The 18,958-nt window shown below is 32.9% G+C and overlaps 1 protein-coding gene across 1 annotated transcript in view; it reads left to right on the forward strand.

Annotated features, from left to right (window-relative positions):
- The window catches only part of LOC103503335 (beta-amyrin synthase-like), a 97,005-nt gene extending 84,565 nt beyond the window's left edge, over nt 1-12,440 (forward strand). Inside the window, exons 6-15 of the mRNA XM_051090039.1 lie at nt 610-798; nt 925-1,038; nt 1,185-1,304; nt 1,425-1,547; nt 1,653-1,751; nt 1,847-1,906; nt 3,607-3,653; nt 3,766-4,168; nt 4,257-4,340; nt 12,263-12,440. Coding sequence (XP_050945996.1) covers nt 610-798; nt 925-1,038; nt 1,185-1,304; nt 1,425-1,547; nt 1,653-1,751; nt 1,847-1,906; nt 3,607-3,653; nt 3,766-4,168; nt 4,257-4,340; nt 12,263-12,373 — 1,350 coding nt within the window. The 3' untranslated portion in view covers nt 12,374-12,440. The remainder of the gene's footprint in view (nt 1-609; nt 799-924; nt 1,039-1,184; nt 1,305-1,424; nt 1,548-1,652; nt 1,752-1,846; nt 1,907-3,606; nt 3,654-3,765; nt 4,169-4,256; nt 4,341-12,262) is intronic.
- Nucleotides 12,441-18,958: the final 6,518 nt, after the last annotated feature.

Genomic DNA, 18,958 nt, shown 5'->3' on the forward strand with positions numbered 1-18,958 from the left:
TTCTCAAGTAGTGAACTTATTTATCCTAATTCTTTTAACACTACCAAAAAGTATTACTTATTTTTATACAACCGTGTGTATTTATTATTATTATTATTATTAACTTTTTCTTTTATAAATTTAACTGATTCTCTCCTAAGTACCTTTTACTAACAAAAAATTAACAAAAAAACATTTTTATTTAAACTGTCTTAATAAAAGTTATATAGTTTAGAATACATTTTTTTAAAATGCTTTTAGTAGTCTTGAAACATCTCGATTAAATTTTTTTTCGGAAGTAACTCATTTTTAAAATTAAACAAAACCCAAACACATCTTTAATAAAAAGGATTTAAAAAATTAATTGGAGTTATCAAAAGAACAAACATTAGGTAGTTTTAAAGACTTTTCCTTAAATTCTAAAAATTATTTGTAATAAAATATAATATCTAAAGAGTTTTTTTCTTTCTTTCTTTTTTTTTTTCAAAGAAGCTTTTAAATTAATAATGGGATGTTTACTTAAGGGCTTTGTATTCGATTTATCTTTGTTAAAATACTTTTCTCTATCTAGAAACAATTTAAAAATTAAGAATTAAACTCATCACCTAAATTGAACCTAACATGACGCAGGAAGACAAATGCTTTGAACGTTCGATACTTCAGAAGGCAACATGGGATGTTTTTCAATACATTGGAGAGCCCATTTTTAATAGTTGGCCCTTTAAAAGAGTAAGAGATAGAGCACTCCAAATAGCAAAAGGCTACATTGATTATGAAGATCAAAATAGTCATTTCATTACCATTGGATGTGTGGAAAAGGTCATTTTATATATTTTCATACACCTTCTTTTATTATTATTATTATTATTATTATTATTTATGGTTGTTGATATTTAATTTTATTAATAATTACCATTGTTTTGAGGGAAATTTTGGAACATGCAGCCATTGTTCACACTTATTAGTTGGATTGATGATCCTAATGGAGAAGCTTACAAGAAACATCTTGCAAGAATTAAAGATTACTTATGGGTTGGTGAAGATGGAATGAAGATGCAAGTTAGTACTACTCATTCTTAAATATAACAATAAAATTAATTCTAATATTTTTATTGAAACTATCCAGCATTTATTATATATAGCAAAAATATTAGAGAAATATATAAAGGGTTGATATATATTGAAACATATACATAAATCAACAGAGTTTTGGTAGTCAATCATGGGATGCTGCTTTCGCCATTCAAGCTATTATTGCAACAAATCTCCACCATGAATTCTCAGACACACTTAAGAAAGGCCACGACTTCATTAAACAATCACAGGTTTTATTATTAATTCAATTCCCAAGACAATTATCCTTTCATTTAAATCAATAAATATCTTTTTTAACTATTCTCATATTATAAACTGTCATATAATTATAAAAATTAAAAAAAAAAAAGATTAGAGAAAACCCCAGTGGTGATTTTGCAAGTATGTATCGTCACATATCAAAAGGAAGTTGGACGTTTTCTGATAGAGATCATGGATGGGGAGTTTCTGATTGTACCGCAGAAAATTTATTGGTATATTCTATTTTCTTTATCTTTTTCTTCTTATAATTTGAATAAAAGAAATTTGAAAACAGTAATTAATTACTAATAATTTATAATGTATAAATGAGGTGTCAGTGTTGTTTAAAGCTTTCGACGATGCATTCAGAAGTTGTAGGAGTATCCATGGAACCCCAATGCTTTTTTGAAGCAGTGAATTTCATACTATCCCTCCAAGTAATTATTGTAATTTTGTATATATTATTGTCTTTTATTGTTTTTTTCTTTTCCAGCTTAATGACTAATTGGTATTTCTTTTATACAATAAATAGGCTCAAAATGGTGGAATCTCAGCTTGGGAACCTTCCGGCATTCTGCCCTCCTGGCTTGAGGTAATAATTATTTCTTTTTTTAAAAAGAAAAAATCTCCTTATTTTGTAATAGTTATTTGAGCTTTCACCCTCTAAAATATATTTGTATTCCAAAAAAAAAAAAAAAATTAAAAAGAAAGTGAAAAAAAGAAATTTTTTCTTAGGTTTTCTCTCATAACTGTTTGATTCTTTTTTTTTTTCTCACAAATTCCTTAGGGTATATGTTTTATTTTTCTTAAAGATAAGTTTAAAATCCTAAACAAATTTCAAAACATATGAATAGAGAGAAACTTTCATAAATATAACGGTTAAAACATTTAAGGTCTATTTAATAAATTATGTATAGTTAGTCATTTTTTAAATATTTTATGTTTACCCTTCCATTTGTCGTCTTTCTTTTTTTTTCTCTCTCTTATTTTCCAATCTGTTATTTGGTCCAAGATTGTATATCAAATATAAAAAATTTATTTCTATCAAACTTCTATTTGGTTGTTCACAAGATTGTGTACTAAATATAAATATAAAAGATTTGAAAAAAAAAACGTCGTTTAGATTTAGAACAATCGTGTGTAAAAAATAGTAAAATTTAAAAGATACTGTATAAATAATCTTGAAAAGAGGTCATTTAGATTGGAGTAGCCAAATGTAAACGGTTGTGTAAAAAAAAATGATTGTGTAGACAAATCTGAATGATCGTGTAGCAAAAGAATTAAAAAAAATTGTTTAGCTAAATCTAAACAATCGTGTACAAAATTTTGAGTTAAATCTAAACGATCGTATACTAAATTTTGAAGAAAAAAAATCGTTTAGATTTGGGTTCAAATCTAAATGATCATGTAACTAAATTTAAACGTAACCAAATTAAAGGATTGTGTATCAAACAATAGACAAATCTAAATGATCCTGTACCAAATATATTACGCGCGTGTTATTGACGGCTTGGTTAACGGGGTATTTTTGATATTTTCCACGGTGGGCTTATAGGCTTTTTCTGTTTTCAGAATTATTCTATACAGTATAAATATTTTGTCACTTCCTAATATTTTTTAAAAGACACCGTAAATAAATTTATAAATTTATATATATACTTTTTTTTTAAAGAAAAACACGCTTAAAAGATACAACAAAATAAAGAAATCTAAAATATTATAGGTTTTTTTTTTAAAATATAACAAAGAGGCAAAACATTTATGATGTATATAAAAATTCCGAAAATGGAAAAAGCCTACAGGCTCACAATAAAAAATACCAAAAATGCACCGTCAACTACGCGCGTTAAAATATTTGGTACACGATTGTTTATATTTAAAAAATGACTAACTTTATGGATTTTGTTACATGAGTCGTAAATACTTGTTTGTTATATTTACGAAAATTAACCCAATATTATTTATAAGATTATTAAAAAAGAAAAACAATAACAAAGTTATGTGTATATATATAGAGAGAGAGAGAGTAAAAGATCTATTTTTGTGGTTATTTTAGAAATAAAAACAATAACTAAATGATAAGTATCAAATTTGGCTTTTAAAGTTTTCAAATTTTCCTTGGTTTATGAACACAAATTTAAGAAAGAAGTAATATTGTGGTTTTCAAATATAACAAAGATAAGCCAATTACTTATTGCGTATAAACTAAAATTAAAGTATAAAGCATTAGAAAAAGCATGAAAGAAAAAATTGACAAAATCCCATTATTTTGTTTTATGTTAAAATTTTCAGGCACTGAATCCGGTGGAATTCTTTGAATATACATTATTGGAGCGTGAGTAAGTATAAAATCCAATAATGCTATTATTGAAAAAACAATATAATTACTATTTAGTTTTAACTATTTATTTTCTTTTCTTTGATTAATATTGCAATAATGACCAAAATTAGATACGTAGAATGCACATCATCAGCAATACAAGCCCTAGTTCTATTTAAGAAGCTATTTCCAAGTCACAGGAGGAAGGAGATTGAGAATTTTATAGAAAAGGCAGTAAATTTCATTAAAAGAATGCAGAAAGAGGATGGATCATGGTATGGAAATTGGGGAATATGTCACATTTATGCTACTTTTTTTGCGGTTAAAGGATTAGTAGCAGCTGGATACACTTATGATAATTGCTTCCAAATATCAAAAGCTGTGGAATTTCTACTTAAAATTCAATGTGAAGATGGTGGATGGGGAGAAAGCCATATTTCTTGTTCTAAAAAAGTACATACTCATCTTCCACACAATGCTTCCAATCTTGTCCAAACTTCTTTTGCTTTAATGGCTTTGATCCATTCTCAACAGGTTTGTTGTTTAAGTTATATTATAAGTATATACAATATATAATTAATTAAAAAAATGGCTATGTAATAATATATATATATATATACAGGAAAAGAGAGACCCAACTCCTCTTCATCGTGCTGCAAAGTTATTGATTAATTCTCAATTGGAGGATGGTGATTACCCTCAACAGGTTGGTTAATTAATTGATTTTTTGGTACTTTATGTTGGATTATTAGATGTTTAGTCTCTTGATTGTGAGATTTTTACTGAATTAAATCTCAAACTTTTTAATTGACATATTTACTAGACCCAAAAGGTTGGAGAAGTTTTTTAGAAGAAACCCAGTTATTTGGATGGTAAATTTTTTCAACTCAATTAACACAGATGTTTGTTTAAAATAAATCAACCAAACCAACATATATTGATGCAATAAGTTAGAGTTAGGTAGTTCATTTTTTAAGTATTTGTTCTAAAAGGATGTAATGTTAATAAGTAAATGTTATTTTAATTATTTTTCAAATATGAAATTAGATTTAGCGACTCCATTTCAATTTACCTCGTGAAATTTTCTTTCCAAGGTGTTTAAAAGTCATCAAATATAATAAAATAAAATAAATTTTCATATATCTATAATTGAATCACAAGTAAAAATATACTTTCTAAAATTAAAGAATAAGTTAAGGTTGGTTCAAATTATTTTAGCTCAACTCGTAAACCAACCCGAACCATATATAACACATATATGACGTTTCATTTATTTGAATTCAACTCAATCCGCAATGTGAGAAATTTTGTCTGTCTCTTTCTTGAATTTCTTAAGTAAAGTACAGAGGAGTATTTATATACAACAGTTAACATAAGATCTTAACAACCTAACAACAAATTAACAAAGCAACAAATAATAACAAATTACCAAATCACAACATATTACCTTTAATTTACATTAACATCCCCTCAAGCTTAAGCTATGCAACTGACTGTAGCGAGCAGGGAGAGTGCCTTGGTGAAATGTCAGCTGGTTGTTCTGTAGTAGATATGGACTGGGGTGGAGCCTTGGAGATGGTAGCAGCCATTCTTAATGTGTTTTGTCCTCTCATGAAAAACATCATCGTGAGAAATTTGAATAGCACTATGATTGCACAAAGAAGAAGAGTGACAGAGTTTTGAGGAGCCCTCAGATCAGCTAGGAGTCGTCGCAACTAGACATCTTTAGAAGTAGCATCAGTGAGGGTACGATATTCAGATGTGGTGCTGGAATGAGAGATAACAGTTTGTTTCTTTGTACACTAGGAAATGAGAGGATCACCTAAATAAAAACAGTAATTGGTAGTACGATTTGTTAGTAGGGTCTTTTGCCAAGTCGGCACCAAAATAGCTAGAGAGAACCAAGGTTGACCGTGAGGAGAACTCATGCCTAGAGTTCCTTTAATATAACGCAGGATACGAAGCACTACCATGCAATGAATTATGCGGGGAGTAGACATGAATTTCTTGACAACATGAACTGCATAAGCAATATATGTCCAAACGAGTCACGGTTAAATAGATAACATTTCTAGCAAGATATCGATAATGGTATGGATGCTCAAGAAGGACACCATCAGATGGAGTCAAGCAAACATTAGACTCCAATGGTGTTGAAAAAGTGATCGAGTTAGTGATGCCAGATCGAGCCAGAAGATCAAAAGCATATTTGGCTTGGGATAAGTAGCATACACTTGAGTAAGTCGTCACCCGAAGACCAAGAAAATAATTACTGAGAGCCCTCAAGTCTTTCATTTCAAAGTGTGTGCTCAAGTAACATTGTAGATCATATATAGCTTGGGGATCATCGCCTGTAATGATCATGTCATCCGCATACAAATGAAAAAGAACAATTCTATGAGAAGTCTTACGAGTGAAGAGTGTAGAGTCATAAGTGCTAGAGGTAAACCTAAGTTGGATGACAAAGGAACTGAAAGTAGCAATTCAGGCACATGAGGCTGATTTTAACCCATATAAGGCACGCCAGAAGACAATCTTAGAGGAAGGATTGGTGTCAAATAGTAGCTTCATGTCACACCTCGTCCTAGACTACCTACTCTTAGCCTAAGAGATGGTGCGAAGCCAAAAGATATCGCTCTCCCTCTAATAATACATGTTGACCCTATTAGAACTAAAATTGAAACTAGACATGAAATATGCAACACAACGAAAATATGAAACAACCCCTATATAATCATGAAGTGCAGCCTAAACAACAAGTCTTACATAGACATAGATACAACTATGAACTAGAATTCATCCAACCCAAAATCTAACACTGACCCACAAATAATTCTATTGAAACTAGACTTATGAATATTTGGGTTGCATAACCAGAGACAAGACATGCTAGTAAAGAAACACAAATACACTAGTAGACTGACATACGTAGTCAGGTATTAGGTCCCAATTCTCTATCTAGAAAGTAAGAAAATTTTTTGGAAATCGTGAACTAAAAAACCTAGTGAGCGACTAACTTTTAACAAACATGTTTGTATAAATGATGAATAATAGAGCCTTAATTAGCATTAGTAAATTTTTTGCAAAGCAATAAAGCAATTTTATCTGAAAATCTTCATTTTCCATCTCTATACCCTAAACTAATCCTTGGGAATGGAAAAGCTAAATCAATACCATAACCCTAAATCTCAGTCCTAATAGCAAATTAGCATCAATGCTCTAGTCCATCCTATAAGACCGTCACCTCAATAATCCTCTTTGCATAATATCCTTCCTCGTAGAGTTATAATACATATGTCTTGAGTGTATAATAAAACATGGTTTATAAATCTTAAGCTTTAAAACATTTTCTCAAACTCAACATGTTAAAATAAATTTTTGCATAAGCAAATTTCTATAACTTTGTAAATTAGGTTCAATCTCATCTAAAAAAACCCTAGAAATTAGCATAGCATGCATCTCTAATAAGTCTCACCAATATGCTTAAACTTTTCAACCTTTTCAAACTTCAACATCATGATTTGGAAATCAATTAATCAAGTATAACACAATTACTTTACTCAAAGCATGCTTAAACATAATTTAGTGAAACATGTTTAGAAATCAAGTTAGAAACTCATTTTGTCATTCACATGTACTAGCTAACTACTCGACCAATATATTTTTCCAATCTTCTTTTTCCTTGAAATTAGAGAAATTAAATTCTTTTTAAAATCCTCTAAAACCAGAAAACATCAAAACTTAACTAAATAAATCCCGAAAAAATACAAAATAGTCCAAGAATGGTGTCAAGACACGGCTGGCCGCTGGGCATGGACGACGAGCAGCATGTGTAGGCACAAGCCTTTAGAGTGCTTGGCCACGTGCTTTCCTTGCGCTCAACATGTCGTGCACATGACTGGTTCTTCATGCAGTGCCTAGACTGTGCACATAAGGGCTGCTGCACTGCATTGGCGCGCGATTCATATTACTTGGCGATGCGCTAATTATGCTGTGTGCAAGCCACAAGTCTTGAAAAACCTCTCAGCTTCTAAATGCATGCATGCCCTAAGCCTCACGTTCTGATGCCTCAACTACCTTCAAAATTTGCCCAGAAATTGAAAATTTCTAGAAAATTTCTTTCAACTTTCAAAGCTTATAACTTTTATACTAGGCATCAAAATGCAAAAGTTCTTGCTTCAAACTTACTTAGAATTGTCTTAATTAGCTTACCTTCAAATTACAGCTTCAAATTCGAAGTGATAAGTTGTATAGCCTTCCAGAATTCCAAACTTCTTTAAATCCCTTCGAAAATGACCTTTCCCTCTTCCTTTAAATTGATGAAGGTTTTCCCCATGTCATCTTTGTTTGAAAGATTTACTTCAAAATATAAACTCTTTTATTGAACTTTTGAGACAAGAATAAAAATACGCACAAGGGAATTGAGATCGACATTCGTTTGAAAATGGGCTATTTATGGAGCTTTTTGCACGACATACCTTGCCACCTACTTATTGTAATTTGAAGTCTTACATGCTATGGACACTTGTTCTCCATGAAACCGACCTCCCTTGAATGCCTAAGAGTCATGCAAAATGCTTAGCACTTCATTTTTTTCCTTCACAATGCCTCAACATAAAGCCTTGATGCGTAGCTAACCTTATAATGCCTTAACTGCAAAGCTCATCTTGCATTCCCTTCCCTTGGCCTGCCATGGCACCTAACCTTGGGCACAAAGAGGTTTTCAACACCTAGCCCCAATGGCTACCTAGGACATGCCTCTTGAGGTCCTCAACTCGTGTGGCTCTTCAGTTCTTTTCAAAACACCTAGCCTCCTTGCCTTTGATGCCTATACATGCTTTTAGAGGTTCACATTGCTCCCTTGGCCATCTAACAATGCTTAAAATGCCTAACTTACCAACACTTAGAGAAAAAACCTCCCTTACTTCATAAGCAACCTAAACACAACAAAAGAACACTTCACTTCAACTTTCACTAAACTTTGGCTTTCCTTCAAACTTAGAAATTCTTAAGATTAGGTTTAAGGTTTACACTTCATATATACCTCTTCAGATAACATTCCGTTGATAAAAGAATTTTTCAAATCCATTCAAAGAAATGGCCACTGTTTGGCAACAGTTACAGCCAAAAGACTTCAAATAGACGTCATGCAAGCAACAAGAGCAAATATTTCCTCTTAATCATTACCATACTCCTAATAATACCCTTTGGCCACCATATAAGCTTTATACCGTTCAATGGACCTATCTAAGTGAGTCTTGATTTTATAGATCCACTTACACCTAATAGGTTTCTTTCTGGGAGGTAGTTCAACATAATCCTAAGTTTGAGTCTTCGCTAAAGCCTAAAGTTCCTCAATAATTTCTTTCTACCAAAGAGGCTTAGTACCGACCTCTTATAAGATGAAGGTTTAACTAAAGACATGATATTGGAGAAACAAGATAGTCTTTGAGATGAGAAGGAGTTTCTTAAATTCAGGTGGAGCGACAGACAAGTGCATGTGTAGGTTTTGTATTGGAAATAGAAGATAGATCCGAGAGCATAGCGGTAGAAGAAGACTAGTCGAGGTCAGGGATAGAGTGGGGAAGACTCAGGTTTGAAGATAGGGAGTGTGGCTGACTCGAGTTCGGATAGAAGCTCACAAGCAAAATATAGATCAACTGAGGGATCAGTAAAAAAGGAATTGGGACCAGGTAGAGAATCAAGAAATGCGAAAAGGTAGAAAACAAATGGTGCTCCCAAAATGTAATATGATAGAAGATACGTAAATGTTTAGAAATAGGATCCTAACATCTAAACCCTTTATGTTTGGCATATCTAAGGAAACAACATAGATGAGTACGAGATTCAAGTTTGATATGTTCGTTGGGAGGCAGAAGATCAACAAGACATGCACAACCAAAGACTTTGAGATGAGAGTAAGAGGGAGAGGTAACATACAACCATTCAAAACGAGATAAGTTATGAATCAAAGAGGAAGGAAGACGATTGATGATATAAACAGATGTAAGGGCAACCACACTCTAAAACTTCTCAAAACGAAGCAAAGAGAAGTTGGACATGGACAGAGTCAATGATATGACAATGTTTTTATCCAGCTTGACCATTTTGTGGAGTGTGGTATAAGGACGTCAATGTTGGACAAGAGTGCCTTGGTGTGAATGAAAGCAAAGGTGATGGGAGTCTTTATACTCCATAGCATTATCAGTGTAAAAGAATTTTAGGCTTTTATAAAACTGAGTACAAACCATGTTTAAAAAAACAATATAGATATGTGGTAAAGAACAATGATGTTTATAGAAATAAATCCAAGTAAAACAAGAGTGATCATCAATTAATAGCATAAAATATCAATAATCTTTAACTGTCAGGGTAGAATGCTGACTCCAAATATTAGAATGAACATTATTAGAAGTAGAATAAGATATTGTAGGTTGTTTTGCAAGTTTACAATGAATGCAATCAAAGAAACTGAATTTAGAAACATTATTCAAAGTACCAATTGAAAGTAAACTATGAAGTTTACCCAAAGATGCATGAACTAAGATCAAGATGCCATTGATATGTAACAGTATATTCTTCAGTGATGGCAATAGAAACAAATGAAAAAGTGGGTGGCTCAAAGGATATAAACTCAAATAATCTTCCCACCTTGTAACCTGTATAAATTGCTTGCCCTGGTCACACATCCTGAACATGATAACCATGTGTAGAGAAAAGGATGGTTAGGCAAGATCACCAAATTGTCCAACAGAAGTAAGGTTGAAAGAGAGGTTGGAAACATGGTAAGTATTAGGCAGGTTTATGGTAGGAACATCCATAGTACCAACATGAGAAATAGTCCTATGATTACCATTAGCTAAATGAACAAGGGAAAGAAATTTTACAGGAGTAAAAGATGACAACAATGTTATATTTGAGGTCATATAATTACAACAGGTTGAATCAAGGACCTAAGAGGTACATGGTGTGACAGTAAGAATAAAGGAATTGGAAGAGAGTACCTAGTTGAGAAAATCTTACAAATCACTAATTTAGAGACTTGGTGGTGTGGAAGATTGTATGGCAGTAACAAAAACAAAGGAAGAAAATCTCTTGGATCACAACATCAAATGATAGGAAAGGACTAAAGTGTAACAAGACAATACGAACAAACTCATATTCGATCTTAACCCCACTAGAACCTTAATGAGTCGTAGATGATTAGAATTTATCTTAGCATGGTTTAAGTTCAAATGTACTAGAGAGTAGTGAGGTATTCATTAATAGATTACTCCACTCTTGATTAGTGGTGAATGGAGTAGTGTGTAATTAGTAGTAGTGAGCTAAGCTAATAGTTTTAGAACATGCAGCTAGAAAATCCCAAAGCCCTTTTGTAGTGTCGAAAGCATCAAATTTCGTATGAATAGCCGTGATGAAAGTATTATTTAACCAAGTGATTATGTGGTGATTTTTGTTGTCCCAATCTTCCAATCTTTCAATAAACTTACTCTCTTCAGTAGCACCTTTGATAGATTTGGTTATGTCACCTGTTAATATTCATCATAATTTTCTACCAATTAAAAAGCTCTTCATCTATCGAGCCTAGATGATGTAGTTTATATCATTAAGCATGATGTTGATAGGTCGAAACACATCAATTTTTTTTTATGGTTTTCGGTAATGGATGAATTTATTTTGCGCTTGATTTTCATTAATGGCTTAATGGTAGTTTGTATCATTAATCATGATGCTGATAGATGATAGGTCATTTCAGTGGGATTAATGGGTTAAAGCGGGGTGGGCCTAATTATGGGTTTTTGGTGGGATTTCAAGGGAGTTTCGATGGATGAGGGTTGCAAGGGAGTTTCAGTCAACTGTGGTTTAGTGGATTGATTGATTGGGGGTTGTAAGGGAGTTTCGGTGGATGGGTATGAAGGTGGAATTTAAGTGGCTCAAACCGATCAAATGTGGGATTTTAGTAGGATTCCAAGAGAGTTTTAGTTGATGAGCGGGGCCTGCTTCATAACTACGTTTTAGAGACTAGGCAGAGTGGTTTTCGGTTGGTTTGAATATGTCACAGGTAGATTTTGTGGTGGAGATGTGGGTTGTCTAGTTCTCTGATACCATGCGGAACTTTTTTGTATCTTTCTTGAAATTTTTTAGTAAAGCACAAAGAAATATTTATAGATAATAGTTAACACAAGATCCTAATAACCTAACAACAAATTACAAAGTAACAAATAATAACAAATGACCAAATCACAACAAATTACGTATGAATTAGATTGTGGTGGTCGAGTTCTTTTATCAAGTTATTTGAACACATTTCTACTAAACACAAAATTATAAGTTTCATAATTTAAATTTATATATCTAAATAAATTAATTAATTAGTAAATAGTTTGAATTTGTTAGAAACTTATGAATTATTATATACTGATTTCGTTTGGAGGCTTTGTTAGATACTTTTATAATTCAAGGACATATATTAGACACAAACTTGAAATTTTAAAAATTGATTGGACATTTTTTAAAGTTTAAAGACTAAATAGACATAAAACGTCAGAGTTGAAAGATTAAATTAATTTAACCTTTTTTTATTGAAAATTTATTCTACTTTACAAAATGGTTATTGTATTATTGCAGGAAGTAGCCGGAGTATTTATGGATACTTGCATGCTACATTATTCATTGTACAAGAATGTATTCCCATTATGGGCACTTGGCGAGTATTGTACTATCATTTCGTTGCCATAGTCTCTACTTTCAACTACCATGCAAATTTATGTAAACTATTAATAGGGCATACACATGTTTCTCTTTTTCTGCTCATCTTCATCTTACCGTTTTCTATAGGAATATATATTTAATTGTTTTTAAATAAAGGTTATCTAACACACAACTTCTATTAAACACAAATATTACAACAGTTCAAATGAGATAAAAATTAATGTAGAAAATTAAAGCAAAAAAATAACACAGAATTTTGTAACTCAGTTTGGTGAAATGTCATCATCTACATTTGAAGGTTGCATGCTTGAGAAAAATAAATTTACTAATGTAATATCAAATAGTTACAATGATGTACTTATCTCTAAAGACACGAAAATTACAACATTGACAAACAAATAACTTAGCTTCTTTAATGATCACTTAGACTCCCTTTAATTGTTAAATATTTCTTCTCAATAAATTTAGGCTCCTTCTAAGTGTGTATTGATAAATGATCACTTAGGTTCCTTTGAACGTGAAACTTCCCTTGATGTGCATGAGGCTCTCTTTTATGTGTGAGATTTTGCTCGTCAAGTCTTTTATCTTTCCTCTTCGAATGAAGACTAATTTATCATTTGATTACTTTAGGATCCCCAAGTTTGACAATCTCTTTCACAAGTAAATTCTTTATTATATTGTAAGTTTGTCATTAAGTTTCTACGTATGCGACTGTTTCTAAGTGAAAAACTATTCACATACGATAAAAAGGTTCGATCAATATATTCTTAGTTTGTTGCTCAAGTCTAATGATTTGTCTATTGAGTACAAGTTTTTCTCTCTCTTGCTCAAGTGCAAGCGAAAAGAGTGGTTTCTAGAGTAAGCTAGGATCGAGCACAAAGATTTCAAAGTAATTGTACAAAAATGTGTATTTTTGTTCTTAAGAAGTATCTATAAAGTATAATTCAATATTCATACTATCAATTATCTAAATTAAATCTACTACTCACACTAATGGTGCGATATGAAAGGGGACCTGGCTGTGACAAATTATGTATGTCATTGAACTAACTTTGCTACTAAACTTAGAAAGTAATGAAGGAAAGTTACTATAGTACAAAGCGAGATGAAAAGACGAGATTTTTTTTGGGTGATATACATAACAACATCAACTTCAAATTGAAGATGAGCAACCTCTCACCGCCTTCACCACACATATTCGCCTATTGGGATGCACATGCCAAAGTGAATATGCAATCTTTATTTAAATCCTTTTGAACACTATTTTCAATGTTTCAACCTTTATTCAGTGCAAGAAACCTCTAGGTGCCTAAATTTTATACACGCTCACAGTTTTTATATGTATGATAAGGTGAAAACCACATAATTGATTTTCTTTCTAAATTCACTTCTAGCTTGTGTAATGGAGTCTTAGTTACTTGCTCTCTCGAGTAGTTAACTCTAATACTTAATTCATTCTCTCAAATCGAATTAGGCGTTGATTATTGTTAGAGAGAGTTAAAGTAGTTGTTATTTCTATGTATTATTCTCTTCGAATATCGTATGCATGATGGAGTATGCAAATTGGTTGTCGCACCCCTCATTCGTTTAATTATAATTTCATTGATTTCTCATTCAAGGTTCTATTATGCAACTTGCAACGCGAGGAAACAAGGTTATGCAATAAAATGTGCTAACTTTGCCTCTACGCGAGGATCATGCTATAAAAGGTTCACGTCCTCGCCATGTGTTGCTACTTCTTTTAACTCCGAGTTGAGTACAAGTTTTCATCTCGCTTGCCCAAGTGTAAGCGAAGAGAGAGATCTCCTAGGTAAGCCAATTCGAACACACGGAATTTAATTTCTATCAATATTAATTAGTTATAACACCTACTTCAACTTCAAGCGGTATAAATCTATACAGTATAAACTAATCCTACCATTTTGTAATGACCCAACTCTTTATACTAAATTGAGGTCATTATTACTAGAAAAACTAAAGACTTTAACATTTAAAATGAAGAGAACACTAAAAACTTATAAATCATAAGTAAAAGTATGTAGAAATAAAAGCTATAAAATAAAATCCTAGTTTGGCCCTATCTAACTTTTAAAGAAAAATAACATAAAATAATCAATGACTTTGATAAATGTAAATAAAATTCAAATAAGAATCAAATACTAAAAACAGGAAAGGTGGAAGCAATAAAAAGTCCCTTATGGCAAGTCGCGATTACTTCTTATCATTCGCCAGCTTTCCTCTATCTCTACTTCTACCTCTACTTCTACCTTAGTAAGGGACCTACTACTAGTCTCGCTAGGTGCCTGTTAACTTTCTATAGGGAACTTTTTGTTGCTTCCGCCTTTCATATTTTTTCAGTATTCGATCTTCGTATTCTTATTTGAATTTATCAAACTCCTGGATTATTTTATGTTCCTTTTCTTTAAAAGTTAGATAGGACTCGAACTAGGATTTTATCTTTTAGCTTTTATTTCTATACATTTTATTTATGATTTATAAATGAGAATTTGAAGTTTTCAATAAAAGTTTAATGTTTGCTTCCATTTTTATAAGAAAGTTTTTATTTATTTTAGTAGTGTTGAATAAGAAATTTTGAAACCAATCACAAATTGCAACATCATTTACTAAAATAATGGTATTTGGGATTAACTAAAAATTGTCATGTGTCCCAAATTAAATTTAAAAACAAATTGGACAATTTTAATGATGTCATATGTGTCTTTATTATGACAATTGGATCAAATTAATTATTTTGGTTCAATTAAATATTATTTACTTGGGCTAAAATTCAATTAAGCCAAAAAATAAGCTTAGTTTAGCCCAAATAAAATATGACCCAAATCCATGTGATTGCTCAAGTCCATAAAAGCCCATGAGGGAACTCTATAAATAGAGAAGTTCTCTTCATTTATCGGGTTGGAAATTTTTTACTCCAGAAGATCTAGAGAGAATTCTCCCAAGAGATAGAAGCCTTCTCAACTCTTGAAGTCAACCAACCTTGAAGATCGAAACTCCGACCATCAAAGATTGAAGCTTTTTTGAAGATACAAGCTTTCTTCGAAGACTCTAACTTCAAGAATACCCTCGAAGATTGAAGCTCCTTTGAAGATACAAGCTTTGTTCCAAGACTCCAACTTCAAGAACACCCTCGAAGATTGAAGCTCCTTTAAAGATACAAGCTTTCTTCCAAGACTCCAACTTCAAGAACACCCTCGAAGATTGAAGATCCTTTGAAGATACAAGCTTTCTTCCAAGACTCCAACTTCAAGAACACCCTCAAAGATTGAAGCTTCTTTGAAGATACAAGCTTTCTTCGAAGACTCTAACTCAAGAACACCCTCGAAGATTGAAGCTCCTTTGAAGATACAAGCTTTCTTCCAAGACTCCAACTCCAAGAATATCACGTGCTTCGCTTTCTCTAATCAAGCGTAAGCATCCAGTCGAGAGAGACTCAGGGAACCAAATTCTAGTGATCGAACCACATTGCATTAAATCAACGTAAATACAACATCAACACAAATCCAACTCCACGAATCAAATTTCTTCGAAAATCTCTTGTGAACAAATTGGCACGCCCGGTGGGACCTCTCTACCTCTCATCTCTCTCTCATCATCCAAATCTACAAGAAAATCAATGGCATCAAAGAAGGTTGCATCTAAATCTTCTGTTGCAAGCGACGTTACACGGGACCCACCACCCGCAATCGTTCTAAGGGAATCACTCAAGAGTAGGATCAAGGTTTTGACGTCGCTCAGAGCATTCTTAAGCAATTGATGGAGTCTCCTAAAGCTGGGATTGTCATCAAGGAAAATTCTTTGTATGATAATTCTAATTCTGCCTCTAGCATGTCAAAGAAGGAAGCACATTCTGACGTGATGTCTGTCATGATGGCTAATATAACAGCTGAAGCTGCCATGGAAGAGATGGAGAGGAAAATTAACTTCCTGATGAAAGTTGTGGAGGAACGAGACCATGAAATCACAGCTTTGAGGGAGCAGATGTGGACTCGTGAAACTGTTGAGTCAAATCAAACTCCTGTTGTCAAAGCTACTGATAAAGGGAAGAATATGGTGCAAGAAAACCAACCACAACAACAATCAGTTTCTGTTGCTTCTCTCTCAGTTCAGCAGCTACAGGATATAATCGTGATTTCTATTAGAGCTCAGTATGGAGGACCACTGCAAACTTCTTTCATGTACTCTAAGTCGTACACTAAGAGAATCGACAACTTGAGAATGCCACTTGGGTACCAACCTTCAAAATTCCAGCAATTTGATGGAAAGGGCAACCCAAAGCAGCATATCGCCCACTTTGTCGAAACATGCGAAATGCAGGATCGAAAGGAGACCGACTAGTCAGGCAGTTCATTCGAAGCTTAAAAGGAAATGCTTTCGAGTGGTATACTGATCTAGAGCCAGAAGTAATTGATAGCAGGGAGTAGCTAGAAATAGAGTTTCTCAACCGCTTTAACAATACTAGGCGTTTCGTCAGCATGATGGAGTTAACAAATACCAAACAGCGAAAGGGAGAGCCAGTCATCGACTACATAAGCCGATGGAGAGTTTTAAGCCTGGATTGCAAAGACAAGCTCACAGAACTGTCTGCAGTAAAGATGTGCACCCAATGTATGCACTAGGAACTTCTCTATATTTTACAGGGAATAAAACCTCGCACATTTGAAGAATTGACAACTCGCGCCTATGATATGGAGTTGAGTATAGCCAACAGAGGAGCAAAAGATTTCTTGGTTCAAAGAACAATAAGTGACAAGAATGAAATCAATGACACTAAAAAGATTGCAAATAATGTCCTAAACGAGTCTATGGTTGTTCAAGAAACTCCATTGAAATCTTTCTCTAAAAGAAAAGAAACAAAATATCAAAGAAATCATGATGGCGATGAAAAGCAACGCCTAACTCTTAGAGAAAGACAGAAAAAAGTTTATCCCTTTCCTAACTCTGATGTTGCAAACATGTTGGAGCAATTAATAGAGAAAAAATTTATTCAATTGCCAGAATGTAAACGACCGAAGCAAGCAGAAAAAGTAGATGATCCTAACTACTGCAAGTATCATCGAGTCATTAGTCACCCTGTTGAAAAGTGCTTCGTGTTGAAGGAGCTAGTTCTAATGTTGGCTCGTAAAAATAAGATAAAGTTTGATATTGATGAAGTAGCTCAAACAAATCATGTTGTAGTCAATATGACTTCAAGTGTTCCGCCATCAATACTGCTTTATGATCAAAGAGAAAGTTTGATTCAATTTGGGAATTTCGAACATATACTTGTTCTATTCCAAAAAAAGATCATGACGTCGAACTCTCAAAACAAAGAAAAGCCTATTGAGGATGAGGGCAAAGAATGAGACAAATAAGTTCCGTTCAAACGAAATCGCTCTTCCATCAAAAGCATTCAAAAGGAAACATCTCCTATAAAAAGAAGGGAAGAAGGAACAAGAAGATGTGGAAGCCTAAGCCCATAAAAAAAATAGACGAGGACTTCCTCCAACCTCGACAGTCGATAACTTTGGCAAAATTCCTCCCAAGAAGTTTCCTTGAGGATCATCCAGAAGAAATACTAGAAGTCACTGCATGTCATACTACTAGCATATTAGAAGTCGACAACAATTATGATTCTTATGAAGAAGTAGACAATTCAAATGAAATTAAGCAAAGGACTTCTGTCTTTGATCGTATCAAGCCTTTAACTACTCGATCTTCAGTCTTCCAAATATTGTGTATGGCCACGAAAGAAGAAGAAAACCAATGTCCAACATCTACTTACAATCGAACTTCAGCTTTCAAAAGGCTAAGTATCTCCACATCGAAGAAAGATCGACCTTCAACATCTGCTTTTGATCGTCTAAAGATGACAAACAATCAACAACAAAGAGAGATGAAATTATTGAAGGCAAAACCATTTCATGAACAAAATGGTGACGATAAGATCCACAATCGTGTCCCATCACACATGAAGAGGAAATTGTCTGTTGACATAAATACAGAAGGTTCCTTGACTGTGAAACCAAGATTTATTATCTTCACCAATCCCATAAACTAAGGAGATGAGAAAATTCTTGATGAAAATAAAAGTTGCTAAATATGCAAAGCTCCTTATTGCAAGAGCCTAAATTGCATGACGCTCCTAGCCCACAAAAGCTTAAAAGGTGAATGGTAGAGAAAAAATTTTGAACTACGTTATAGCTTGATCCTTATATTATAAAGGGTACATAGGCAGCTTAAGAGAAACTTTAAGTTTAGTCTAGTAAAATAAAAAAGAAAAGAGAACTCGGTTGAGAAGAATGGAAAGCAAGAGTAGTGTAATGATCACATAAAGCATGGCACTAGCAATTGATGGCTTTCGCTCTCATCAAAGAATACCAACTTAAAGTTGAAGATGCCTTAATGGGGACAATATAACAAAATTTAAAAGGTGTGGCATTAGGAGCAAGATGTTGTAGAGTTAGATACTTATAAAGTGGCATCATTCTTTTGAAGTTCAACACTCCATCACCAAGTTTAGAGGTTCCTCAAAATCTAATTCAGAGGCTTTGTTAATGTTTCTTAAAATTTAGGTTCACATAAGATTAGAAGTTCTGTTGATATTTCTTCAAA

The sequence above is a fragment of the Cucumis melo genome, chromosome 9, assembly GCF_025177605.1.
Source record: "Cucumis melo cultivar AY chromosome 9, USDA_Cmelo_AY_1.0, whole genome shotgun sequence".
In the NCBI taxonomy this organism is placed as follows: domain Eukaryota; kingdom Viridiplantae; phylum Streptophyta; class Magnoliopsida; order Cucurbitales; family Cucurbitaceae; genus Cucumis; species Cucumis melo.